Genomic DNA, 27,603 nt, shown 5'->3' on the forward strand with positions numbered 1-27,603 from the left:
CATATTGGTGCACTTTATGGCTTCATACTTGCTCGCCTTCCTTTATGGTAAATAGTCAGCCACTTCATTTCCTGATGGCTCATGTCTAGTGGAACCTGTAGTCTGCCTTTCCTTCACGTTCTTCTCCTGTTGGTGCCTTATACTCTTGCCACACTGGGCACTTGCAAAGACTGTTGAGTCAAGAGCCTTTGAGGTTTTCAATCACTACCAGACTCGGAGTTGTGCCACTGCCACACAGTAAACTCAATTGCTGTTGAGAGATTTTATCTTGCACCAAGGTTGTTGTAGCGCACCATCATTGCATTTCTTTGAACAACTTTTCATCAAAAGTTAGGTAGGAATGGGTAGCCTTATTTTAAGTATTGGCAGCTAGTTGAGGTTTTACTGTGGGTAGAAAACATGCTGTAGAAACCAGACTATAGGCCAAACCCCCTGACTCCCAAATTTACCAGTCTTAAAAAAAAGAAGAAAAAAAGAAGAAAAAGAAATAAAAAACAAAAGAGTCACTGAATGACAAGAAACGAACACCCTTATATTGAAATAACTGCAGCTCAGCCGGCTCTGCATTCTGGTGGCACTGTTTGTTTTCATTTGCATCTAAATGCTGCCTGTGTGTGTATTATATACTAGAAAGCCACGAAATGCACGAGCGTCATTTGGCTCAAGTCATCCAAACTCGAGATGAATGACGAGTGCTTCTCACTGCCCACATCCCATATTGCATCATTCTCTGTGCTGTCCAGTGCACCATGTCTTCAGTGAGTGACTTCCAAGCCTCGAAGTGGTGGATGTTGCATGTGGCCGGCCAGTGTGGTTGGGTTGTTGCCTAGTAACGGGAGGAGGAAAAACATGTATTTAATCAATAAAAGCATCCATTCATTAAAGTTTGCGCATTCAATCTTGAAATGTCTTTTTGAGCATTCATTTAGCTTTGCCATATCGCCATGTCACATTGCTGATGCAATCATTGCAAGATTTCTTTAGTTTTACCTACCATTTATAAGGCAGGAGTTGACTTCTAGTCATTGTTATTTTTTTGAAAAAAAGTTTGACGTATATTTTGGTTTTTACGGTATGTATGCACACACCGGTAACCAGTGCTCAACAAAGTAATATATAGAAATACAACATAATCAGCAGAACAGAGTCAATAAAAAGGCTATAAAAAGCACTATTTACTATCACATAAAAAAGACATCTTATGTACAGTGAGCTGGATCTCATGATGGTAACTGTACTTCTTGTGTTGTGATGTGTTGGGTTTTCGTAATCTTACTTTTAAAAATGAGTTTGCTTGTGAACCAGTTACAACAGCACCATTTGATAACAATCAGTCATCATCTTTCACACAGTTTTACTGACATACATTTGCTATGTATTAAAGAGATGAAGTTAAAGAACATGCTTTGTGTGTTGCAAAAGCTGAATGCGTTTCACTTTCAGACATCTCACTCCTAACAGAGATGCTTTTGCACAGCCTGAATAGTTTTCATGGAGATGAGGACACCATAGCTCATTGTTAAATCCGTGAGGGTTGTTGTGACAGTTCAGGATTGCTTCAGAACCCTTTTGTTGAGCGATGCATTTTCTTGCTTCGATACAAAGCCTCAATACTATAATCTACACAGAACATAGTGTAGTTATCTAAAAATGAAGCTGTCATTCATAGCCTTTGCGATTTGCTGTTTTTTGTTGTTTAGAGATAAGCATTTTTCAGCAGGGGCACAGTTCATGTATCATCAGTTTGTGTGTTTTTCACCTTTTTAGCAGTGAATGCTGACCCTTGCAGTATTCGTGGTCAATTTGTGGGGTGGATTTTTGAGGGCTTTTTCTCTTGCATTCATTTGTGGCTTGTGTGGTCTTTCATATGTTTTCTAATTAAATCTCTATGGCTCTGAAAGGAATTCGTCAATTGAGAAATAGTGCTGTTCGTGTTTTCAAATATTTGTCTCCTCACATTTAACCTTTCTATGAATATATGTGAACTAAGCCTGCATTATATCTCTGAGCATATAGTTGTCAGTTTGTGACATTGGTATTAATGTTATGTTTGCAGGTGCATGGATTGTTCAAAAGTTTCCAGACTCTTATAACAATGAGGTAAGCATATCTGAAGGTAGTTTCTATTTTTTACCAAGTCTGCCTACTTGTACAAACAAAAACAGTTGTCCCGTACACCTTACAGGAGGTGTTGAAATCTGTGCCAGAGTTTGCCTACCCATGTGAATTCTCCAGGTGAGCATTTATGATCTTCCTGGCTCCATGCATTGCCACCTCATTTTGTATGTTGGGCTTTTACCTCAATTTTTCAGTGTTTACTTTCTGAGATAAATATTGATATATTTTTTTGTTTCCTTGATAAATATATTATTTCAGTGCATGACCCATAACCGTATTTAAATTGTGCTGATTAGTGGGGGAAAAAAATTCAATGATAGATATCGGTAAAAAGTAAATTTTCAAATAACCACGGTATGTCGGTGAGTCAGCGGTAACTGTTATCAACTATATTTTAAAAGGTGAATATGAAGTTATACCCTCCAGAAAGCAATGTTGGGTAGTAATTTAGATTTGTAAAGATGTGAAGTTATCCCGCTCAATTCTGTACTGACTGTCAGGTTATAGTTTGCACTTGCAAAATTTGTTGCAATTGGAAACTCCAAGGAAAGTGGTCTCTCAGTGCAACACCTGTACTGTCTTTGTTTTGTGTGTGATGTGCTGAGATTCACAACCACTACCAACATGTCCAACTTTCTGCTCTAATCTTTCACTTTTTCACTTAATTAGAACATGAATTTCTTCCCTCGTGTCTTTTTTTTTTTTTTTTTTTCAACTTGTACCACGTACACAGCAATGATTTATGCTGTGTTCATGATTGAAACTGACAGGGATGTATTCATGAAGGTGTACATAATAATGTTTCGTAGGCTGCAATACTTAAGAAAGAATGCACTTATTTACTATGAAGTTCATCATACAATTTGTGTGCGAAGAATAAATTAATGCAGCTTTTGTTTTTGGGTCTGTTTGCAAATGAAGTAGTTGCGCAAAAGTATCTTTCTTTCAAGAACACATCATCTTTGAAACTGCTCTTATTTTTAAAAATTTCAAGCAATTTTGAAATTATTTATGCTGTTGTGGTTTACTGGTGTTTTTTGAAGTCTGTAATGTCAGAAACCTTGGAACATGCAAGTGTTCTCAGTCTGCTGGCATCACATTCAGATTGATGTTGTTTCATGAGCCTTTAGACATTCTGATACAAACACTGGCCTCACATCCCAGTTCTGCGATATATAATTTAATATATACTTTCATTTAGCCAAAGCTAAATGTTTGCGCCCGAGTCAGAGAATGCACTGAAGCGCCTGTGGCTGAAAAAGTAAACTGCTAGGCTGTGCTATGCTGCACCTGACATGACTGCCCAACTTGTGCATTGTTGGGCTGTACAAAGTTCCAAACTATAAATAAATAAAGATGGTTGCGTCTGCATCTTCCCTTACTCTTTTTGCCTCAGAGAGAACATAAGAGAAGATGGAGCAAGCACCACTAACCAGCCCTGACTAAAATGCTGATATCTGTTGTTAAAAAAAGAAAATTGAGAAAAGACATCACAGAGTATAATATAGTTCCAGTCTGCAGATGAATGAGAGCACTGTTTCATTATTGATCACCACTAGCGATAACAAATTCACTTATCAGTTATAACTGCTAGTAGCCTTGCTGTCAGTTTTCTTTTTTTTTGGATTTCAGGCATATTTTTATTAAAAACCTACTGAAAGTGCCCAGAGCACCCATATACTGAATCATACATGGCAAAATTACTTTTGAAAAGGAATTAAATTGTATTACTGATTACTTTGCTGAAAATTGTGGAAAGGTAATTAAATTACATTACTCATTACTGCTCCCAAAAAGTAATGAAATTACATTACAATTACTTTTATGGAGTAATTTAATTACATTTAAATTGCTATCTAGTTTCCATACATGCAAAAACTAAGCAAAGCTAGTAAACAAAAATCTCTCTGCAGACGCGAAGCACGCACATTCTTTCGTCTTCCCGCTGAATTCCATCCCAGAGAGCTATTCCTTCCCTCTTTCCTACAGCACTTGCCATTACAAAAACAAGACAATCACAAAAAAAAAAGGAAAAAAGAAGCACGGTCAAACGGTTGTGAAATGACCGGTGAACCCGTCTTGCTGGCCCGGAGCTGTCTCTGCCATTTGAAGGGCTCGAAGAAGCTAGGTTATTTGCTTCCGCAGTCCCAAGAATCGACGTCGGCACATTTGTGCTCACTGCTCTAAGCCTTGTATACATGAGCCCGACGCAAGCAGGTCGAGTAGGGAGGAGCCGGTTGTCGAGCTGAGCCAGCCCGACCCGTTCAGGTTTACATGAGCTCGTTTCTGTCAGGCAGAGGTCGCTGCTACACCATGCATCGAGCAAGTGGACCAGGTGCAGGCGGGAGCGGAGAAAAAGGAGGAATGCTCAGACAAACAGCTGACAGTCCCGTCCCCGACCAGCAAGGAGGCAAGAGAAGATGCGCCTGCCCGACGTCTCAGCGTATACATGCTCCTCGCCCAGCGGGTAGGGTTGAGCCAACCCACCCCCTGCAGTCGGGCTGGAGGGACCCGACTCGACGGTCGTCTAGCTCGAACCCCTAGAGTATACATGAACTTGACAGCCAGTTTTCAGCCCGACAGGCCCCCCTGACCCGACTTTGTCGGGTCAGCTCCAGCCTTCTTGCACCATCTTTCCCTTCGGCATTCCCTTGACGCCTTGTATCCTGCTGATTCTGTCTCCTTTTGCCAATCCGTTACGCTGGCTTCGGCTTGCAGCACGTCGTTTCTGTTCTCGCGGCCCTCTACTTCGTTGTCTATTGAAGGAGTAGTGGCGCACTTTAGTAAAAGTAATTTCAAAAGGACTTAATTACTTTTGCTGCAAAATTACTACCAAAAAGTAATTCATTACTTTTTGGTAATGAATTGCTTTTAATGAATGAAAAAGGAATTCATTACATTACCAATTACCAAAAAGTAATTAAATTACAATAATTTCATTAGTATAATTCAATTACTTCTATGTCTGTACTGAATCTATAGTTGTGCATCTAATTTTACACAGAGCGTATACATCTTGTTCGATCGAAAAAGCGTCGCCATAACCCAGAATTGAGAAAAGCGTCTCTGAAAAAATATGCATGTGATTTTGGATGAAAATTGTGATGCAACCATTTTTTGTGCAGCGTTCAGGGTGGTGTCATACCATTTCGCTTGCCATTTAACATGCATCTGCTAGTCAAGTTGGAGGCTAGTTTGTGGTAGGTATTCTAACTGGCAACATCTGTACCTCCAGTTGTATGCCGTTCATTGTAAGTGTACGTGTCCACCAAGAGGTGAGATGGATACTGCACCTTTCTTTTCCCCCAAGAAATAAAACCAACTATATGTATAGCTGTCTTTTTGTCAAGCTCTGTGCCAGTCTCTCAATGCCAAAAATTTGTGAAATGACTAGGCAGTGTTAAAGGGACTTCGCATAAACTCTTAAGGCAAAGCCTAAAGGGTACCTGAAGTGTTTTTTTTTTCACATTTGGACGATATGCAACAGATCAAATGTACGAAGGCTGTAGATAAAGCGTGCGAACTAGTTTCGCACTGCCATTTAAAATAAGGGCGTAATCACAGATTAAGGGTGAGGTCTGCACTTCGGGTGCGCTGGGGCAATGAAGTGAAACTAGTAAGGACTCATTGTCACCGAATATTTAGATATCTGCTTATTTCGCCCACATGCTGTCATAAGTCATCCAATGCTACCAAACAACTCTTCAGGAGCTATATATTCGGTGGCGTTGGTTCCCTCCCTGCAAGCAACCATTTCTTTGCTTGAAACGCAGCGCCGCTAAGCATGGCATCATCGTTGAGGACCCAGCATCCTGCCATGCACTGCGGAGAAATCTGTACGCCTTCATAACTGTATTTGGCGATTTCGGCAACTCAAACGCTACCACAAAAAGACTTTGCATTCTTTACCTCCAAGTTTCACACATTTGTACCCTTTAAGCTTGCTGAATTCTAAAACCGCTTCCGCTGCCCTTCAAGCACCCTCCTAGTTTTTTAACCATGGCATTGATATATTTAGAGTACTCGGTTTGAAAGCAAGCCTGTGTACTATAATGTTTTCCTTCTGAAAAACTTAGCATTGTTAATGAATTCTAAGCAGTGTCTTTCAAAATGCCGATCTTCTGCTTTAACCCTTTTGCTGTCGGGCGTTTCTGGCTGTGACGCACCCCTAGTGTCGGCTTGGTTTCAGGGAACGAGCATATCGGGGAACAAGCATAGCAATTCATTTTTGATTATGATTGCAATACAAATAACATAGTCAATGGTACATGCACATTTCAGTGTTCTGCAGGTGTTAATTAACATCATAATCATCATTATCAGCCTAATTATACATTAGCTAATTAGGATAATATAAGAAAAGCTGCTCGATACTTCTTGAGAGTCTGAATTCGAGCTTGGCTCATATTTATAATCAAAGGAGCCATCACTCCAGTCCGCAGTCGAAGGTCCCGCCCGGTCAGCCATCCGAAAGTAACCACGCGCACGGAGGGCGCACTTTCGGTGGCCCGCGCAACGGCGAGAAATAGCACATTGTGAAATCGAGATGACAGAGAGAGATGGAAGGAGGCTAAAACAACCATGAAAACAACCTCCTTTGCTGCTGCTAGCCACAAGCAAGGGCACGGCAAGAGAGAGCGAAAGCAGTGATCCCTTGAACCCGTAACCTCCATGCACGCGTCGCGAAACGCGCGCGCTTCGTAGTCTCTTAGCGTGATAGAGTAGCGCCCCCCCCCCCCCCCCCTCCCCGCAAAGTAGGTGGCGGGGATGGGCGCGGTTGCTCCATACTCTTCAGTATTTATGTATCAACATAACGCGGGGCGAAAATGTGGACTTGTAGAAAGATTTTACAGGTGGCGCAGCCTATCCAAGCGCACCAGCTTCGCGCTCAGGCTCGAAGTTTTTTTGTACGCACGATAGAGAACGTACTGGTATGTCACTGACACATTGGGAGGGAACAGCAAAAATGTACCAGTACGTTCGTGACAGGGTTACTCTGCAGAATTGCCATATAGTAGTTAATTTTGCTGCTTGAAAATACGTCTAGTCTTGGCTCAGTTTTTTGTTTCATAGGGCTTGGTGCATTCTCATGCGCTGTGTGTAATGATTGGCTGATGGGGTTTTATGTCCCAAAGCGACCCAGGCTGTGTGAGATCCGTAGTGGAGGGCACTGGAAATTTAGACCACCTGGTGTTCTTTAACGTGCACTGACATCACACAGCACAAGGGCGCTTGGCTTTTCGCCTTCATCTAAAAGCGACCACCATGGCCGGGATTAGATCCTGCATCCTTAGGCGAAGAAGTCAAGCTCTATAACCACTGCACCGTCGTGGCAGGGCCAATCAACATATTTAGTTTTGTAACATCTATTGGCATGTTTATAGTTAGCATTTTGCGAGTCAGTGAATGTTTTCTAGACGAAATGGTATTGCTGCCCAACTGATTTTTGTTAGTGACTGTACCTTTTGTGAGTTACTTGTCAGAGTATTCTTAGTGACAGCTTTTAGTGCCTCAACTTTGTAAACTGTGGTTGTGTAGGTTGGTGCCTGAGGATAGGAAAAGGAGGGAGGAGAGGGAAGGAGCGCTGAGGAGTGGTGAACATAAAACCTGTTCCAGCATGTGTGTTGAGAAAAGCAAATGTGGCTATGGTGCCTTTGCGGTGTGCAATTACATCTGTATGTGCAAGCGTGCTGCGAGAGGGGCTTTGGTATAGCTTCAGCATCAGTATGGAGCAGGCAGGATTACAGAGTGAGGAGGGGCTGCACATTCTCTGCCTCCTCTGAGCAACTCTGGCAGCGGTACTGCACAATCTGCAGGTGATTACAGGCATGATATGCACTTGGGTGTGTGTGTCTGTGCAAGCTCGCTGTGCCTCTCGCTCTTACAATGCGTATGTGTTGCGCGAGTGGTGTGAGTGGCAAATGGTGGCATTGGATAGTGATTCAGTTCATGCCACCACATTTGCTTGGGCAGAATGAGCATGCTGTAAATTTTGAGATCAGTTGAACGAGAAGCGGCCCTGCAAGCTCACTGCTGTGCCGTGGAACATGAAAGAATGCAGTGTATCTGCAAAAACAGTGCACAAAACTTTATGGCATCTAAATTCAGGAAAAGTATGTTTGGTTCGGGTTATGGCATTTAGCGTCTCAAAGCAACTCGGGCTATGAGGAACACTGTCATGGAGCTGCAGATAATTTCAACCATCTGCAGTTCTTGGGCACTGAAATCGCACAGTACATGGACGTCTTGCTTTTCACCTCCGTCGAAACACAGCTGCCGTGGCCAGCTTTGAACCGCCACCACCAGGCCAGGGCAGGGGAAAAGATGTGAGGGTGTGTTGAAGTGAGCGTGACGTGTGATGAGAGGAAGCAGATGCGGTAGCACATCACATCGAGGGATGTAATGAAGTGACGGTATTGGTCTTCAGGCCATCATTCTATTGGCTGACATAACGCAGCAGAATTGAACCACTTGAGCCTCTGCAAGCTATGTGCACCCTACCGTAATTTGTTTTACTGTGCTGTTTGTTTCTTTGTCTAGCATTCCGGTCTGTCGTCACTTTATTATGTAGTGTGTGCATGCCTACTTCCTACATAACACCTCTTTGTTGATGCTTCTGAGGTACTGCAAATAATATGTAACCAAGTTTTAATTGCAGAAAGATATTCATTTGATATTCATTTGAAAGGGAAGATATTCATTTGAAAGGCAAGATGGGCATCAAATGTGTAGTCCTTATTAATGTTTATTTGTTCTGATTTAGTGATTTGATGGTGCATCATGGAAGTGAACACTAACAGGGGCATATAACACAACTCAAAAGTGGTCTGCCTTTCTGTTTTTTGCCTCTATTTTGCAGTGCCGTTCATTTTTATCCAGCAGCTCCTGTTCTATATTTTATGAGAGAAAGGGCACACTGGCATGGCAACTATAAAAAAAAAAAAAGAAAGCATCTAATGGACAGGCTGCAGTAAGAAAGCAGGTAGTGTGTGACAGAGTGCAAGTGAACGAACATATCTTTATGCATACGCAGAAAGAGTGCAGGTTCTGATTTGGTTCATGGTAGCTCAAGTGTTTTGGTTGAATGAGTAAACTTTTCGTTTGATTACAATTCTTTTCATCACTTCCATGTTGATGCATTCCTCATTGCTCTTGAGTATTGGAAAAGCTTTCTGAATTTGTCTGTTTTTTTGTTGTTGTTGGTAATATTGTTTCAAGACTTGGCTGCATTAAAGTTGAGTGCAGCTTCATTCATGACAGAGGCAATCTATTTCAATCAAGGATTCCTGCAACAAAAGTTTGTGCCTGTGCAATCTTTTATCGGTGCACAGGCTGCCTTATCAATCCAGCATTTGTCATAGATAGGCACTAGAGATTACCCTTGAATTGCCTAGCTCACCATTACTTACGAAGGGTGCCGGCAGCTGCTGGTATGAGAGGTTTTTCTTTTGGTGTGGATCAGTGTGAAATAATAATTATTACAGCACAACAATGAAGGTTAAGTCACTGAAATTAGTCAAGAAATTAAAATGATGTTTCGGGTCCCATACGGGGCCCTTGTTCACAATAGCACTGTCACAGAAGAAAGGAAAGCTTATATATGCTTCAGTATGCTCTGTAATCATTTTTCGTAGCCATTATGAAGCTTGTCCTGATTCTTGTTCAGCGTGTTAGCTGTCGTTTTATGTTATGTTTTATGTTTTTGGTCAGTGACCCAACCTTCATTGTTGTGCTGTAATAATGCTTCACCCTGACCAGGCGGTGTTCCGTCGAACGTTAGACTATGAAATAATAATGTAAACATGCAGATAGTAGACCATGAAGTAGACGAAAAAACAACCACATGCTGCCATTGGGATACAAACCCATGCTCCTCGAATTTCACATCTAGTGCTCTACCAACTGAGCTACAGCAGTGACTGTTCAGTAGTTCAGTCTTCTACTTTCTTAGGTAACTATGTTGTGTGTAACCTATTCTTGAGAATGTTTAATAGCGCCACCTTCATTCATAGCTGTGGGTGTTGGACGTCCTGTGTTACCGTGAGTGTCGTATGGAATGTGATCTAACGAGGTGGTAACCTTTCTACGCTACCTATGACATCAAGGCTGCCAGATTCAATGCCCTTGTTAGGCTAATCTGTCCTCATTGGCATATTTTGGCCCATAATATGTCTATCAGGGGAGTGAGACCGACAAGCAAGGGCCAGGCTTTTTACGTCCCATCAAGAATGGTGCATATTTCAGGCACCATTCGGTGATCTGCCTTCGGGCATCATGAGGGAGCGTGGAAAGACTGGTCCCACACATGTTGTGACCCCTATTTGCCGCTTTTTGTTTCCTGAGACGTCTCATTCTGTATAATCATGTCGATACAATGGCAGCCTTTGATGTCACCTTACAATGCTTCAAGATTCAATGCACAACAGCAGCTTTGTTAGCTTTGTCATATAAGTACTAGTATTAATGTTTTTCTACAAATTACCTTGAAGTTGTTACCCTGCAAACTAAAACCTATTTTTTCGTGACAACCACACAGACTTTTTTTTTTTTTTACAAAACGTAGTCTGTTGTTAGAGCTTTTCTTATTACCTAAACAAGAACCTACCCACCAGGCAAATTTACAAAATCTAGAATTTTGCTGCCTGCTGCTATTTTGACATCGTAGTCAATAATTAAAAAAACTGATCTCGTTTGCTTTTCAAATTTTTCAGTGCAGTAATACAGGCATAATCCATTGTTGCTACCTAATTGCTGTACCTATTTTTTTTTTATACTTTGGTCATCTGATGAGAAGAGAGGAGTCGCTGGAGAAAGATTTGATGTTGGGAAAGGTTGAGGGTCGCCGGAGAAGGGGTAGGCAGCGAACGCGATGGTTAGATGGCATTCTCGAGGCATTGCAGATGAAGCTATGTGATGTTAAGAAGATAGTGAGAGACCGGAAAGCGTGGCGTGACATGGTCCATAGGGTCACGAAGAGTCGGACACGACTGAACGCCTGAACTGAACTGAACTGATTTTTTTTTAAGTTATGTTGCAGACTATACTACCATCTGTTCTCCCCTCTCTCTTCTCTCTCTCTCTCTCTTCCCCCCTCCTCCTCCTATGCCTGGTGTGTGCATTTTGGCAATAATGGGTGAATTATAATTTTTGCCAAATGCATCATTTCTTTTTTCCATGACTTGCAAAAAAAAATAAAAATAATGTTTAGCTTGGCTAAGTAGAGATATACATGCAAAAGCAGTGTTAGCCCAATAACTTTGCTTCATTGGCTTTGCTTTGCGACATCTTGCTACATTTAGCTAAATATTCAATGGGTATTTTAGGCTTTCAGTAGGATGAATGAGAACTAATTAGGATCCTAAATGCAACTTTGTCAGACGAGATGATGTCATCCGAAGAAAAGCGTGAAATACTGGCAGCTTAGGAGATGAAGAAATCTGTTACCGAGATGGCTTGGTGGTCCAACTCAGTGTGGCCAGCGAAGCTGATTTTTTTGCCTCGGCCGGGGTTCAAAACTCTTCGGCGGTTAGATTTTTATTTTATTTTCAAGTGGTTGCTTCACAGCCACCCCAGTGGAATCCAATAATGCAGGTAGTATTGCATCTACATTAAGAGTGATTATTTTTTAGTTTAAGCTGCCTGTATTGTTGTGTTGACGTATATTGTAAAATATTCGATTACAGTCAAAAATACGATACCCGCACACTCTGAGGTTCTCACCCTGAAAGAACAAACTTAAGTTGGGTCGGAGGAGCTCACATTTTTTCTGCATGCCTTGTCTCTCGGTCTCCCCATTAGTGTTTTTTCTTGAAAGTGGACCTTGTACTTTCCCAGCTTCTCATCTGGGAACATATGTAGTGGGCATCAGCCAAGGCTGTGTTAAGTGCCGAGTGACGTAGAGCATCAAGGAGAGACAGGCTCTGCAGTGTATGAGTGCTGTATTAGTTTGTTCACGGCATCATGTGCAGCATGACCAATGGACCACTCCGCTCACTGACTGATAGCACCTGTTTAGAATGTTCACTGCCTAGATTACTATATATCCAAAACTCGCTAAGAAATTAAGTCTGTAGTCGCATACAACTCAAGTCTTCAGTAATTGCCACGCACAATTCCTCCTTGACAGAAAGTAGCTAGCTGTTTAAACTTTTTTGGTTGCCTAAATACAAAGCTAACCATCTGACCAAATTATAAGGTCAAGAATTTGGCTTGCTTGGTTAATCAAATATCAAAAACTGATTTCATTTGCTGTCTAGCAGAGTAATATGCAGGCCGCATACCATTGCCCATGTTTAGCTACTGCTGCTTTTTTTTTTTTTTAAGTTATATTCCACTATAGCAGTGGTAAACACACTGCTGCTTAGATTATTCTACACCATGAAAAACATTTAACCATACTATAATTAGAAACAAGCGGGTTTTTTTTACAACTGTGTTTGGGATTTTAGGTTCCAAAATGATTCTAATTTTGCTTCGTAGCTGCTCTAAAATGTATATTTTCCTACTCTAAGAGCTGCGGCAAAATCTAGTTTATCTTTCCTACCCCTGAGCTTGTTAACTCTTTCATTACCATGCCTATTCAAATCGATCACCGGTGATCAATACTTTAAATTTCCAATTTCGACATGCTGGAATCGTTTCTCATGCACCTACTGCCACCCAGTGGTTAGTCTAGGCACAGCACTTGTAGATCCAGTTTAAATTTTCTCGCTGTGGCAATGTTCTGATTTTTGATGGACCTATTTGAGAATGTGCATGTGTCGATGCGAAAGAGGGCGTGGTGGCCGTGCTTGAAATAATAATAATAATAATGTCCCACTCTTGGTAATGCAGCATTAACATCAAATTTTTGTGATCAAAAGACTTCCAGCAAATCAAATATTGAGTCATATTGTCAGCTTTCTTATCTGATGATGTTGAGTGGTGATAATTACCCGAAAATGTTGCCAGCTATTCACTAGTGAGCTTTGACTATGAGTCCGAAGGGTTTTATTCCATGAAAATGCATTCCTGAAGGTCCGCTGCATGTCCAACATGTATACCCGCCCTTTACAGTCAGTTTGCATGTGAAATGAGGCTGCTTCCACCTGTAGTTCTTTTTTTTTTTTTATGTAGCTGAAGAACGGTGCTGCACAGATAGTTTATCTTTTTTTTTTTTTGCACAGTGTTATATTCAAAATTTGTTTTAAATTTTCTTTGTTAATAATGCATCTGCAGATATTGTGCCTTTTCTGCCTTATTTTTATCAATTTACCACAAAAATGGCAATTCTTCATTTTTTTTTTTAGTTTCCAAATAAATTTTTTGCTTTAACTTATGTTTTTGGAAAGAGCATTCCATTATGTGCAGTTTTTTATGCTGCAACGTGTGCTACAATATTATTTGTACTGGCAAAGAATGAAAAACTGCCATTTTCTCGCGGTAACGAAAGTGTTAAGTTTTCTTTAATATTTTAGTGCTTGCGTGCATTTATCTTTTTTTTTTTTTTACTTTTACCCTGTGGTGCTTTTTGCTTGCATGAAGCACAAAGTGTTAGTGAGTCAATGTTGAAGTGTGTCACTTTTATTCTTGCCTTGCCTTAATTAAAAGTTGTCCAAGGTTTTGTGTTGTGATGGTTACATGTGTTTGTCATGCAGTTGGTATCCAACTGCAAATTTTTTGCAAAGTTGCTTGCTGTTACAAGCGCCATCTTTCATTTTCTTTTTTACCACAATAATCCAGCCCACCTTTAAACTAAAGCATTAACCATCACAATTTGTTTGCTGTATCGTAATGCCTGGTGGCACTAGTCAGGGGTTTTATGAAAAAAAAAAGAAAAATGTTCTTGAATATCACTTTTTGAAAGCGTGCTGTTCTAGTGAGGCCATCAGCTTTTTTTTTCAACCCTCATGTGACCTAGACCTAACTTTGTCCTCATAGCCATCACTTGACTCTTGAATCAAACTAGTGAGAGTTAAGAATTTTTAGCAGTTGTAAGCAAATAGCCCATAGTGATTCATGTTCAATAATGCATTGCATATAGTTAACAAGAAGAAAAATGGAACTGAAATTTCTTTGGGGAAAGACCACCAGTCCTTTTTAAGTTGTCTTGCTTGCTGTTGCTAAGCTGTGCTGCCTTCATACTTGCAACAGTCACTGCAAGGCTGTGAGCAAAGAAGCTTTAACTTGCTCCATAGCAATGATTGAAAAATTGAAAAGGCTGAATATTTGAGTAGCACATCCCACATTTTAATTGTGATCTCGTGCCTTATGTTATTTCTAGCACTGCTGTGCAGCACTTCAGCTTTGTTTTGACGAACATCGACAGCAAGTGGACATTTGGCTATTGTCGTCATGCTCCCAACTCTCAAACCTGCTTTGTGCTGCTAAGGTGAGCTTCCACTTCTTCACATGGAACATTTTATGTGGTGTTAAAAAAATTCAAGACAGGCACTCTGGACTGCCTACGTATATGAATGTGAAAGCTCGCTTGCACAGTGTGCTGCAGCAATCAATGCCCGCTTCCTCCTGTGGCGCGCACCATCATGTTACTGGTCTCTCTCCACTCCCCCTACTTATCTGATGGTGCCTCTCCACTCCTCCTCCTCATCTTCTGACAAGGCCCTCTGCATTAGGTCACATGGTGTGGTGACAAATTTTTCTAGCCACATTTCCTCCACAGATGCCATCAGCTTTTGCTGTAATGGGGCTAGTAAGGCTTTTGCTACAAAAAAAAGAAAGAAAGAAAGAAATATTGACAACTTCTGTAAGCTGTCTGTAATCTGGCAATTCTTTAAAATAACAATGTTTGTTCAGATTAGTGATTCCGCCAATCTGCATCACACACTCAAGTGCTCTTCCTCTTGCTAAACTGCGGACGCAGTGCTTTTGCACCCTATGCTGCTATTGAATAGGCACATGCAGAGCAATTTTGTCGTCAGTGACTTGTACAAGGAACTTGAGATGCATTAAACGTGATCAGAAGTTCATTCAGTTTATCTCTTTCATAAAATTTGAGATTAGTAAAATGTCTTTGATATGTTGTTTAAAATATGCGGGGAAATAAGTATTGTCCGGGAAAACGTATGATCCCAACTGCCTAATATTAAAAAAATTAACTGCTGAATGAGGTACAAAGGCATTTATTTGGAATTGAGACTTTCACTTCATAAAAGTGTAGATTAGCATTTATAGACATGAAGTATGCATGAAGTATTTATGTTGTCCTAAGGGAGGGAAGAGATTTAGCAACAGATTTGGTTTGCCGAAGGAATGACGAGCCGGGATCGCTTTCTTAATTTGTTTATTTATTTATTTCCAAATACTGCAGGCAGCAGCTCAGCCCAAGCAGTAGAGGGGTTACATGTTCTGCAATAACAGTTCAGCAAACATATTTTCCTTGGTGCATTCAACAATAAATTGAGGCAAACGGTTCCACTGATGTGTTGTGAGGGGAAAGTATGAATTCTGGTAAAGTTTGGTGCTGGCGAAATACGGGCTTTCTACTTCGGAGTGATTCAGTCTACTTGATCTCTGGGGTGCAGCAAAAATATGGGTATCTTGTGACAAACCAGATTTGTTGTTATACAGCATGTGAAAGAATTTTAGCCTAGAGACCTGACAGCATACTTTAAGGGGTTCTAACTTAAGCTGACTCGGGATGCTTCGCCCCTGTACACCAGCAACTTGTGGAGAAGCCATCATGATGGCTTACAGTCACCGCATTTTTGCTCGTGCTGCTTCTCTCAGACCCGGCCAGCTCATATGCAAGCGAATACAGTAAAAGCTCGTTAATTTGAACTTCACGGGACCGGGGAAAGAAGTTCGCATCATCGAATGGCCTCGAAAAAACCTTTTGAAGCGAACGGTGCTTAAAGCCGACGTCATATTGCGACTGACCGCATACTTTCGTTAATGACTTATGAGTAGAAGGATGGACGTCTGTCACAAAAAAAAAGAAAGTTTCCCCACATAATGGTTTGTTTTGTTTTTATTTTGTGCTACAGTCGTCCATCCTATCACTGGCTCATAGCCTTTCGTGGGCGTTGGCCGGGACCGCGCCGACAAAAATGCTTATCCGTATTTTTGAATTAATGGGGGTTGAATTAAGGAACATTTAGTTGCAAGCTTCGGAGGTTGCGAGGAAGAGAAGAGCAGGCAGCCACTGCCGCGGCCGCCAACCCCTACCCTCCGGCTCCACCGGCTGCCGCGCCGGTCATGGTGCCATTTTGAATTAACGAACTTTCAGGTGTAGTTACCAAATGGTTCAGCCTTATGTCCCTAAAGTACCGCAAAAGAAGCCATCACGTTTCTCCTTATGAAGTTCATATTTCCGCAGGAAAGGGCACCTCGTATGTTGGCTCGTTGGCTTTGATGCTGCGCCCCGTTGCGCCTAGGTAGCGCAGGAAAGCAATTGTGGCAGGTGATCGCCACTGATCCATTTTTCACATCACGAGCGCTCGTTAGCATATGTCCGGTTGATCGCAAAACGTATTATGCGACCATAGTTTGTCAAAATTTTGAATGAAGTAACCGGGAAATCATGCTATCCGGGAACACCTTAACCGAGAGAAAAATAGTGTAACTTATGGAGAGGTTTTACTGCCTGCGATTTTGAACATATGAACCAGGAACATATTAACGAGGTTCCACTGTTTCTGTGAAATAATCGTCATTATTATGACTTGAATATATTTGTTTAGCATAAACAGGGTTCTTAGGATGACTATATTTACTAATTCATTCTTGCTCAAAAGCTGCTGTGTTACAGCTGTGTATTTGACTATACTTTTGTTTTCATCTGCAGCTATTTGCCCTGGCATGAAACTTTCTACAAGGTGCTCAATCAAATAGCTGAACTAGCTAACAAAAAAGATGTAAGTGAAAGGTCTTGTTTCAGAGGTCTTACTGTTGCATCAGTATCATGCCTATTATGTCAGTGTACTCTATTCTTTTGCAGTCTAGTCTAATGGGTCACTTCCTGGAATCTCTGTACAACACCCAGGTTCCTGAACCTGGGTTCCAGCTAAGAGTTGTGTATGACGCAGACGAAAATGTAAGCTTCCTTTATGTCAGCTTATTTTTCTAACACACATATTTGTTAGGCACAAGTGCGGCATTCTAGTAGCGCAGTAAAGAGGTTCTTGTTAAACTGAAATATTTTTCTGTGTAGGTTTATGTGATTATAACTGCTTTGCATTTGCTTTAATTACCACATTCTAGCATGCCCTTTTCCTGATGCACATGCTCAAGAACAAAATTAAAAAAGAAAGCCGGAAGCATGCCATACAAAAAGAAGATACAAAAAGAAAGCAATCTAGTTGTGCCTAATGTCTTAGAAAAATGCCAGCACAGATAGATTGTACCAGAATTAGGTATATTTTATTAAAAATATAATCTGAAAACTAGCAAACATTTACAAGTCTACATGTTTGAGATAGGAATGACAACTCAGTGCTTTTCTTTCTCACTCCAGTGAGGCATATATAGAAGCAAGATGGAGAGCTGGGTGAATTGCACTGGTTCACCCTAAAGGGAACAATGGTAAAAGATGTTGGACTATACAAAGAAAGCCCAACAGTGTTTGTTCTGTTCCCTTCTTTGTCTAGTCCTACATTCCTTAGTTCTGTTTGATTTAGAGCCAGGCTTATAAAGGACAAACTAGTTTAGTAACTCGTTATACTGGGGGGAATTTTTTTTTTTTAACTTTTCACTGGTTTGTATTTTAGAAACTGTGAGAGACACCTTGGTGCTCTCTATCGTGGTGGTGGCAAGGTCGACATTATGTACATGATGGTTAGATGATTAATTAACGAAATTTAAGTAATCCCCTTTTTTATGTCGATATTAAGGGGCAGTGCTATTATACTATTTTGCTGTTAACATTTTCCGCTGCTACACTGTGTGATTGGAAGTTTCTAACGTGTTATACTTATTCTCAAGCGACTTGTATTACACCTTACTTCTACGGTACTGTGTGTATAGCGTTTGACCATGTAAATTTTGCCTTTTAGCTTGTTGTATTAATATTGTTGAACTCATGCCCTTCTTGTTATAATCCCATATGGGATTGACAGTGTGTGTGTGTGTGTGTGTGTGTGTGTGTGTGTGTGTGTGTGTGTGTGTGTGTGTGTGTGTGTGTGTCTGTGTGTGTGTGTGTGTGTGTGTGTGTGTGTGTGTGTGTGTGTGTGTGTGTGTGTGTGTGTGTGTGTGTGTGTGTGTGTGTGTAAATAAATAAATAAATAAATACTGCAAAATTGAAGGCAGTCAGCATCAAAGATGAGTCCTCTCTTTAAATGTCATTAATTGACAATGTGGCTCAAAGTAATTGAAGTTAAAAAATATGCATCTGAAAGCCTATTGAGTTGGCTTTCTTGTATTGCACAGTTATAAAATGGCATCAAATACAGGTGGCATTCATGTACTTAATGATTTAGAAGAAGTTAACATTTTGGCAGAACTACCATGCCATTTTATAGATGTGCAGTGCATGAAAGCCAACTCAACAAGCTTTCATATTTATGTTTTTGACCTTCCAATAGTGCGAGCCAAATTGCTGATTAAAAAAAAGAAGTGGACTCACTTTTGATGACGGCTTTCAGTTTTGCAATATAATATTGCCCCTTAAAGTAAGAACAATAGAAAAAATTTAATAATATATGTTAATTATAATCATTGAGCTCTGTAATTAATGTACATGATGCCTGCTTGTCTGTACAACCCACCTGAACATACCACCAAGATACCTTATTTTTTGAAAATATGAATCTATAAACAGCAAAAAAGATCACCTGCCATAGTAGAACTTTACTTGGTGTTGATGGAAGGGCGAGTTTGATTCATATCCTGTTCTATGGTAGAAAGTTTTGATGGAGTAAACAACCAATTTTGACTGCACGCCTTTAATGATTTCTGTGAATGTCAGTGACGTTATTATCTATGTTTTCTGTGCATAAATACATGCTCTAGGCCCTTGCAGTTCAGTGGTCATAGTTGGCTTTAGCTTTTTCTTTGCATTCTTTTATGATCTGGGATGTTAATTGCATTGACTTCTAGTGTAGCTGTGAACTGAACTGAGCTTTAGAATGATGGCAACAATGGGGGTTTGTGTTTTATATTTTTAGATCATGTAGTGGCGCTACAAATTTCAACGAGTGGGTTGAAGGCAAAGGCATGGTTTTTTTTTTTTTTTTTTAATGCTTATAGCCTAGCATAAAATAACAAGGTCTCACATTTTGGGTAAAAAGATACAAAATAAATGAGAGGTTAAGGAAGCAGGGGTTTAATCTGTCTTTTTAGGATCATGAACTTAAGTTGAAAGAGTTAAGTGATGATGTGCAATTTGCACATCATCACTTTCATCATCAATTTGCAGACTTGTGGGAAAAAAAGACGAGTCATCTGTATAGCGAATTCATTTTGTTAACTTACTCAGTGTAACATGGTTGAGGTCTTTGCATTGTTACCATTTGTTGATAGGCTGATTAAGCTTTTGTTAAATTTTTGGCAGGTTTGACAGCTGAAGTGAAATATTGGATTGAGTCTTTTGTTTTTCTTAAAACTTCTGGTATAGTGAATGATTTTTTTTGTGTGTGTGTGTGTTCCCAACTTGTTGACTAACTTGGGTCGATATGGGCTCATGTGGCCCCACTTTTTTTGTTGTGATAAAAATTTTTATCAACCAAGATGTCTGTTTACAGAAAAGTTTTGTGCGGTATGCCATAGAAGATCTTTGTGGAGAACTTTTTTATCAATGGACACACTCATTTTAATCTATCTTGATGCTAGTAGCCATTATGAACGTGTAAACAATTTGGTGCTTTCAAATGGTGAGGAAGCAAAGACAGACAATTTGCATGTGAGACCACATTATGTATGGGGGTCGTGCAGGCCTGGTAGGAGCAGTATGAAGCAGAATAGTGTGCTGAAAAAATAGGTAGGCTTATTGTGTAGACATTGGTAATTGCTCACAGAAAAAACTTGTTTCTTGGCTTAATTTTGTGTTGATACAATAATGAGCTGTAGTTTTGTTGCTTGTACAATGCTTTTCGTTATTACATATTTGACAAAGCAAATATTTTAGCCTTTTCAGTGTGCCTGCTCAGACCACACAAAGTTGCCAAGCATTCCTGAAAATGTAAGTGGATATTCAATATCTTGAGAACAGCACAAAACCGACATTGATGAGAAAGAAAACTTGCTGATATTTGGGTTCTTATACGGCAGAAAATTGGACATATGTTAATGTGACAGCTTTAGAGACCCTATTCTCTAAAAAATTTGATGGTGACATTGTCAGCATTGTGGGTGAAAGATCATGGGCATACCTGTGTCAGAGGCAGTTGCAGGTGACATGGGCGGGCAGGTTTTGTGACGTCACGGGACCGCATGACATGGCTGAGTTGGCAGAGGCAGCTGTTCTGAGATGGGAATCAAACCATCGGGATTCAAGGAATCTGACGTGCTACTCGTATGCCGCACAGGCATGTTGGTACGGCTTGGTTAAAACAGCAGTTATTGCACCCTCTTCCATTGTGACTCAGTGTAACCTACTTCCCTGTACATTTAAATTTGTTGTGTCTCTAGAGCAGGCCTTATGCCCTGGCTTGCTTAATATGCATGGTGTATTAACCTCTAATGTATCTCATTATACAAGATTGGAGTGGCTTCGCCTTCACTTGGCAGCAGCTTTACTCCTACCATGCTTTGGTGGAGTCCAAGCACTGTATGATGTCAGCTCTTGGAGCTTTAATGGGAGTTTTCGAGCCTAGTTTTTGGCTCTTTAAAGGTTCAGAACATTTGCTACTTTTTCTGTGCAGTGGCCATTGATAAAAATCAAGTAAATTATCCAGTCTTCTCTTTACGGATAGCATGCACTACGAGTTCCACCAGCCAGTTTTGCTTTAGACAAGGTTTAGACAAGGTGGCTTGTTTAGACTAGGATCAATCACAGTGAACACTGCACATCATGCAAGAGCTACAGCTGCTACTTCAAGGCATGCTCAGCCCGCCACGCACAGCACAACTGTCATGCTAGGCAAAGTGGGATGCTTTAGCCCATATCAACACTTAACTGCCACCAGTGTGTTCAGTGCCCTAAGCGCGCATTGACTACACCAATGCTGCGTGCACTGACACGCAGCGTGTATTGCAGCCGATGGTGAAGTGTCATCACTGCAGAGAGACAAGCTTCATGTTGAACTCCCTGTAACATATCTTTTTAGTTACCATTTCCCGTATCCTGTAACATATCTTTTTAGTTACCATTTCCCGTATACTTCTCCCGTTCCCCGTGCTGCGTCTTACTGTCACAGAGTTGAGTCAAACCGGTGGGGCTTCTTTCAGTACAGTGGAAGATTTGCCGCATTTGATAAATGTTTTGTCAAAATCGATAACTGGCGCTTTTATGCCAGCTATTGACCATACACTTGACAGGCTGTAGTGGCATACCATAAGCGTGCAGCTGTAAGGTGAATGACTGTTGTCCTGTAATAGAAAGGTCAGCATCTGCTCAATGTTTTTTTAGTGAGATTTGTTAACTGCATCGACTCTTTGGCAGGCTGTTGTTTTCCTATAACCCATTATATGCCTCAGACAGGCTCAGTCTGCTCCTGGCCAGAGCTGCTACTTTGGTGTCAGCCAAACCTGCCTCTTTGGATTTATATTTGAGCTGTTAACTTGGGTTTTGATGAATTGAGTACTAGAAAAATTTTGTAATTATTTTGTGCAGCTGATATCACATCATATTAGAAAATTGGATTTTTTATTTTACTGGCATGATGATCACTTCGTGCATTCCCCTCTAATATTTAGGGACCATTGAGCAGTATTTCAGTTACTTTATGACTTTCCCACAGGGTGGTGCAGTGCTCGTAATATAGCCAACAAAGTTTGTTTTACTGTAATTATGTAGTCCCTGCTATGTGTTCTGAGGTCCAGAGGCACAGCTTGTAGCTCAAAGGGTAAGGTGTTGATCTTTGAATTGCATTGCATTTTCTCAATATGTTTCTGTCTTCGGGCAAAGTCATTGCGATGCTTGTATATAAAGCTGTTCGCTGTCATTTCAGAGGAACCTCACGGAATACTTCAATGCTGTGGATGCCACAAATATGATTGTACTGTTTGCAAGGTTTGTTTTAATTTCTATATTCATATTGTGTGCTGATGACAAATTTTAATGCAGTACATGTGTTTTACTGCTTTTGAATGTTTTTTTTTGTTTTTTATCATTGGCTCTGTTTCATTTACTTGTGCCATTAGTTCTTAGGTGAACAATTTATATGGTAAGTATTTGCAGTGCTTTGCCCTTTTTAGCAGTACTATATTGCTTGGTGCACAATAACCAGCATTAGCAAGAACTTTCTGCTAAAGTTGCTTCTTGCTGTGTGCTTGCCATATTGTGCAAGTGCATTTTCTGCATGCGTTTTTACTTATTCTTATTCCATTCATAACTTGCGCAGCATGTTACATGAACGGAGGATTCTGATCACCTCACGACGCCTAAGCAGGTTGAGTGCCTGTGTCCAGGCAGCCAATGCCCTTATCTATCCAATGGAATGGTGAGTGTCTTGTCTCTTGCTCGGATTTTTGCTAGAACATGCTAGAAACATGGAGCATAGAAAAATCAGTGTGTAAGCGAAGTGTAACAACTTAAATTTTTTTGCAGCAGCAGTGACACTTTGACTGAAATAAGATGATTAAGTGTAGAACATGGTGACAGTGGAGAAAATGACCATACAAGTAATTTTGACTAATTTTACTGCTATAGATAGATGCAGCTTAAGAGTGAAGCAGAATGTGCTGCATTTTTTGCATTTTTTCGGAATGCTAAAGAGGGGAAGGAAAAGTATTGCTGCCATGGTTAGTGACATAAAGCTGTTTGGAAGCGTGTAACATTTGTGTACCTGGTTTACCTAGTTAGTATGTTTTATACTTGTTCAGCTGTACCAAAGCCTGCCCCATGTTTCTGTCATTAATAGGCGGTTACTAAAATGATGTCAGTAAAGTCTCAAATGGAGCTAGCTGATGTCTTGTAGCTCATTTGAGAGTAGCACTAAACTGGTGACAACCTGTAAAAAGACAAAAAGGCTCTCTTATCCCCTTTCTGCTTTTGTCCTTGTCGAGCTTGTCACTATTGTAGCACTGCATTCAAATTCACTGAAATAGCCTCACCCAAACTATTCAAGATTCATGTAGTAACCAGCTGCCATGCTGTACTGCTTCCTAGTTTACTTAGTCACTTTGCCAGGTAACTTGTTGGAGTGTGGTTCAACAGCTTTCATACTTAATCGTCCACATGTTTTTTCTTGAGAAATGATGAAGACTCAGTGACTGAAGGGCAGAGGTTTTTTGTTGGGATGGCCTATAATGTTTGCTCATTAGAATCTTCACTCATTTTGCTTTGGCTATTTGCTCAGATCAGCGCTTGAGGGAGATCTAATTTGGACAAACAAGGTCTGACATGACTGGACTAAGGGCTGGTGGCTTTTACCTGACAAGGCCTCGCCACCTGTACGTTTCTCGGCAGGCTGAAATACCGGCACACTTGGGAAGGCAGCATATTCAACGTACTATACAGGAAAGCAGCAGCACCACAGAGCACTTATAATGGGTGTTCAATAAATGCTTTCAAAAATTCTTGAAAAGAGCGAGTTCAGAACAGAAAAAAAAAAAATAATCTGCAGAAACTCTGAGTTGCGGCAGACAAAGGTTGCTACAAAAGTCTTCGAATTATACAGCTAAACAGCTAAAACCCGCCAGTTAATTTTTTAATGAACGTAGTTGCGTGGTTGGCTAACCATACACACACATAGCGTGGCTCCATGGCCCCGTTGCAGCGGCAGGCCGATATGTCCACGATGGTTTCTTCGCCTGCATCAGCCAGTTGGTGTACCTGGCGGTACAAGTTGCAACGAGCTCGCTGCACTGCTGCAACTATCGCCAACATATCGGCCTACCGCAGGAACTGGGCCCTTGAGTCACGGCCACAGCTAATTTCGTTCACTCAAACCATCGTTAGGAGCACCACAATCGCAGCGCACAAATGCGCTAGTCACATTATAGTTTTTGTTTCGGGGGCTTTCTTTAGAGCTCGGAAAAAAAAAGAAGATACACATGAGGCTTTCTTTTCCGCAAATAAATGGAATGAGGGTTTCTGAAGGTGCTCTCCAAATTTGCATATCACATTTATTGTCTAAAGGCAATAGTTAGTAATTTAGAAAAATTATCTTAATTACTAATTAATTAATTGTAAAATAAAATATTGCCTGTGGTGCACCAGATGGCTGGGAGCTGTATGCAAGTGGTTTCCCTGGTCTACCTAAAATGTTTTATTAGAGACTTTTAGTTTACCGCTGCTGCTTGCCGCGGCCATCTACCGCTACCACGTGCCATCAGTACAGCACACGCAGATTGGTCCCAGCATGCGGAGTCCGGCGATATTTGACAGGAACGTGGCGCCATCTGTTGGCCTCGGGGTGATCTGCACGGTAACTGTAGATGATAGCAGTAAGCGGTAGCGCTAACCTAAATGTTTCTATTTTTTAACCCTTGGCTAAAGTTAACTTGGACACCCTGTATACTTCTAACTGCTTTAGTGGAGGGCAGGGCTTATTGGCAGGGTCTATTAACGGTATCACGTCAGGAGAATAAAAGGAAAGCATGATGCTATAATTCCGTAATGTTATAATTGAAACTATAAATGGTAATAATAATGCCTTTATTTTTTATCACAAGAATTAGGGAGGTAGGGAGGAAAAAGCTAGGATTGTAGCTCAATGAGCTGTTGCTACCTCTGGCTCAAGGTTGTAAAGAAAAGGCAATTTCTTGTGCATATGTTTGAAATAGGAGTTTCACTACTGGCACCAGTGATTACATGGCTTGAAAAGAATGTACAGTATTGCTGTCCTCCTGCTTGCTGTTGATGCACTTGTTGCAAAGCACGCTAAGGAATTCAGCCTTTTTGTTGCCTGCTAAGTCAGGTTACAGTTTGGAGGAATGAAATGTATTCACCTATGCCACTAAAGCTTTTTCCGATTCTAGGCAACACATATTCATTCCCGTCCTTCCCAATCATCTTCTTGACTACCTCAGGTATGCTAGATTCTTTTCTGCTACCTAGTTTTTACCAAGAGCAGTGAAGCTGTAGTTAGAAACATCAGTGTAATACATATTTGCTTTAAATTTTGAATGGTCTTTGAAAGAAATCAAACACAGGGCAATTTAAGCCCATTTTTTTATCATTTAAGGTGAAATATTAGCTGGAAATTTTCATGTAGTGTTAGTGTCATTTTTAAGTCAGCATAGCAGTTCTTTAACAAATATGAATATACAAGGGAAGTGCCGTTAGCAGGTGATCTGATATTTAAATGTCTCAAGTTCGAATTAGTGACCTTACTGCTTGCAGGAAGTACCAGAACTTTTATGTTGTCATTTATAATCAACAAATGCATATGCATCTGTGTGTACTGTGTATATTTTAAGAAATTTCAATGGTTTCTTGTGCGTATCTAGTTCTGTAAAACCTACATCTCCACATAGACACAAAATGCAGGCATAGTAGTTTGACATTATTTTTTATAAGATTTCAGTATAGTACATAGCTTTAGTTGGTAATATCTTTTATGTCTTTATTGCATAGCTTGCAGTTGCGTTTTAAATGCTCATTAATTTTTTTCAGTTTGCAAAGGTGTTCTAAAGCATTCAGTTTTTAGTTACTGATTTACTTGGTGAATATATATATATATATATACTTATGATTCTTTTATTTTTCAGTGCTCCAATGCCATTTCTTATTGGAGTTCCTGCTGTCACGCTAGCAGTGAGAATTTTTCTACTTTGTCTTCTTTGTTATTTCTCTGACAGGTCATTTTGATGGTATTTGAGAATGTTTTATTTAGGCCTACAAATGACATCAGACTTTCATGCTATGCTAAATTTATGGTGGTGTTTCAGTGTCAGGACGACTTGCATTTGATGTTAGCTTCACAGAGCCTCACCCTGGGGTACTCCCTTATCACATTGAGGCGCCCACGTGCTGTGTGATCTCGGTGCACTTTAAAGAACCCCAGGTGATCGAAATTTCCGAAGCCCTCCACTATGGCATCTCTCATAGCATGAGCGTTAAACCCCACAAACTAAACCAAACTGCATTCACAAGAACAGACAAGCCAAGAAGAACATACCTATTCTTTGTAAGACAAAATTAAGGCAAGCTGGAGTGCAATAGATGGGAATGCAGTAAGCTCTAGTTAGACAGAGTATTAATGATTCAGGAAAAATTGTTTGTGTCATCAAAGGTGCCCCTAAAAAGGTCATATGCACGCGCATGCTACATGTATTCAAATATGTGTTACGTGAAAAAGAATGACATGGCCTTGCAACATGGAGGTAATCGTGGAAACAGCATCTATAGCACTGCGCATGCCTGAAAGCAATAACTGGCTTGATCTAGATGGATAGTGGCTCAGCACAAGTTCCGAGGTCATATAATAAGCATCCTTTTTTTTCTCTGCATCTCTCCTTATCTCACTTTTCTTGCAGCATGGTTGTTAATAACTTAACAATGACTTCAACGGATATGTATATTCATGGAATATGCTAGTTTTTTTTTTTGCATTTGGTTCACTAAGAAATCTTGCAAATCTGGGAAATTTGATGAATGTCTTCAGTTATGTCATTTCTATATCGAGAGACCTGTTGGCGTGTGGGGATGTTGAGGCAAATCCGGGCCCTACTGAAAAAGAAATGCTTATAGAATTACTGGACGGCCAGGGAAAGTTGACCGCTGCTATGGAAGCCTTACGTAGTTCTCAAACCGATATTGAGCGGAACATTTCAGCTCTGACCGAACACATAGAAGGTTTGGATAAACAGCTGACAGATTTGAACGCTTTGAACAACCGTGTGAGTCTAATAGAGGACACTGTCGAGAAAGTTGATAAACAGTTATCAGCACTACTCCCCAAAGTCGATGACTTGGAAAATAGGAGTCGCAGAAACAATTTAGTTATATACGGATTAGTTGAGGGAGACGAAGAAACAGCAGCTGAACTTGAAAGTAAACTGATTACTGAGGTGTTTCAAGACAATTTAGGGCTAACTGTCCCTGGCATTGATAGGTGTCATCGACTTGGTCGAAAAAATAGAGATAAGGAACGTCCTGTGATAGTGAAGTTTATAGATTACCGAGAAAAAGCATCAGCATTAAAGTCCGCCTACAAGCTAAAGGGATCCTCAATTTCAATTTCTGAAGACTTTTCTACCAGAATGCGGGAAATCCGAAAGCACCTGTGGAAGAGTGCCGCCCAGGAAAAGAAAAATGGAGCCAAGGTGAAATTGGTGTATAATAAATTGTCCGTTGACAGTATAATGTATGGCTGGGATGAAATGAAACATGCCCGTTTTAAGCTAAACAGCAAAAACAACTGACAGCAAAAGCCCGTTCCCAAATCACTAAAAATATTGAATGTAAACTGCAGAAGCATATTAAATAAAGTTAGTGAGTTA

At 40.5% G+C, this 27,603-nt stretch overlaps 1 protein-coding gene across 2 annotated transcripts in view; it reads left to right on the forward strand.

Moving 5' to 3' along the window:
• The window catches only part of LOC146204789 (DENN domain-containing protein 1A-like), a 68,489-nt gene that overhangs the window by 2,361 nt on the left and 38,525 nt on the right, over positions 1–27,603 (forward strand). For both annotated transcript variants that reach the window (XM_084589495.1, XM_084589496.1), the window contains exons 3-12: positions 2,057–2,100; positions 2,186–2,235; positions 14,381–14,488; positions 16,904–16,973; positions 17,057–17,152; positions 20,180–20,233; positions 22,164–22,225; positions 22,557–22,655; positions 25,138–25,188; positions 25,870–25,915. In XM_084589495.1, coding sequence (XP_084445621.1) covers positions 2,057–2,100; positions 2,186–2,235; positions 14,381–14,488; positions 16,904–16,973; positions 17,057–17,152; positions 20,180–20,233; positions 22,164–22,225; positions 22,557–22,655; positions 25,138–25,188; positions 25,870–25,915 — 680 coding nt within the window. The remainder of the gene's footprint in view (positions 1–2,056; positions 2,101–2,185; positions 2,236–14,380; positions 14,489–16,903; positions 16,974–17,056; positions 17,153–20,179; positions 20,234–22,163; positions 22,226–22,556; positions 22,656–25,137; positions 25,189–25,869; positions 25,916–27,603) is intronic.

The sequence above is a fragment of the Amblyomma maculatum genome, chromosome 1 (genome assembly GCF_055883805.1).
Source record: "Amblyomma maculatum isolate TAMU_Amacu chromosome 1, ASM5588380v1, whole genome shotgun sequence".
NCBI lineage: Eukaryota > Metazoa > Arthropoda > Arachnida > Ixodida > Ixodidae > Amblyomma > Amblyomma maculatum.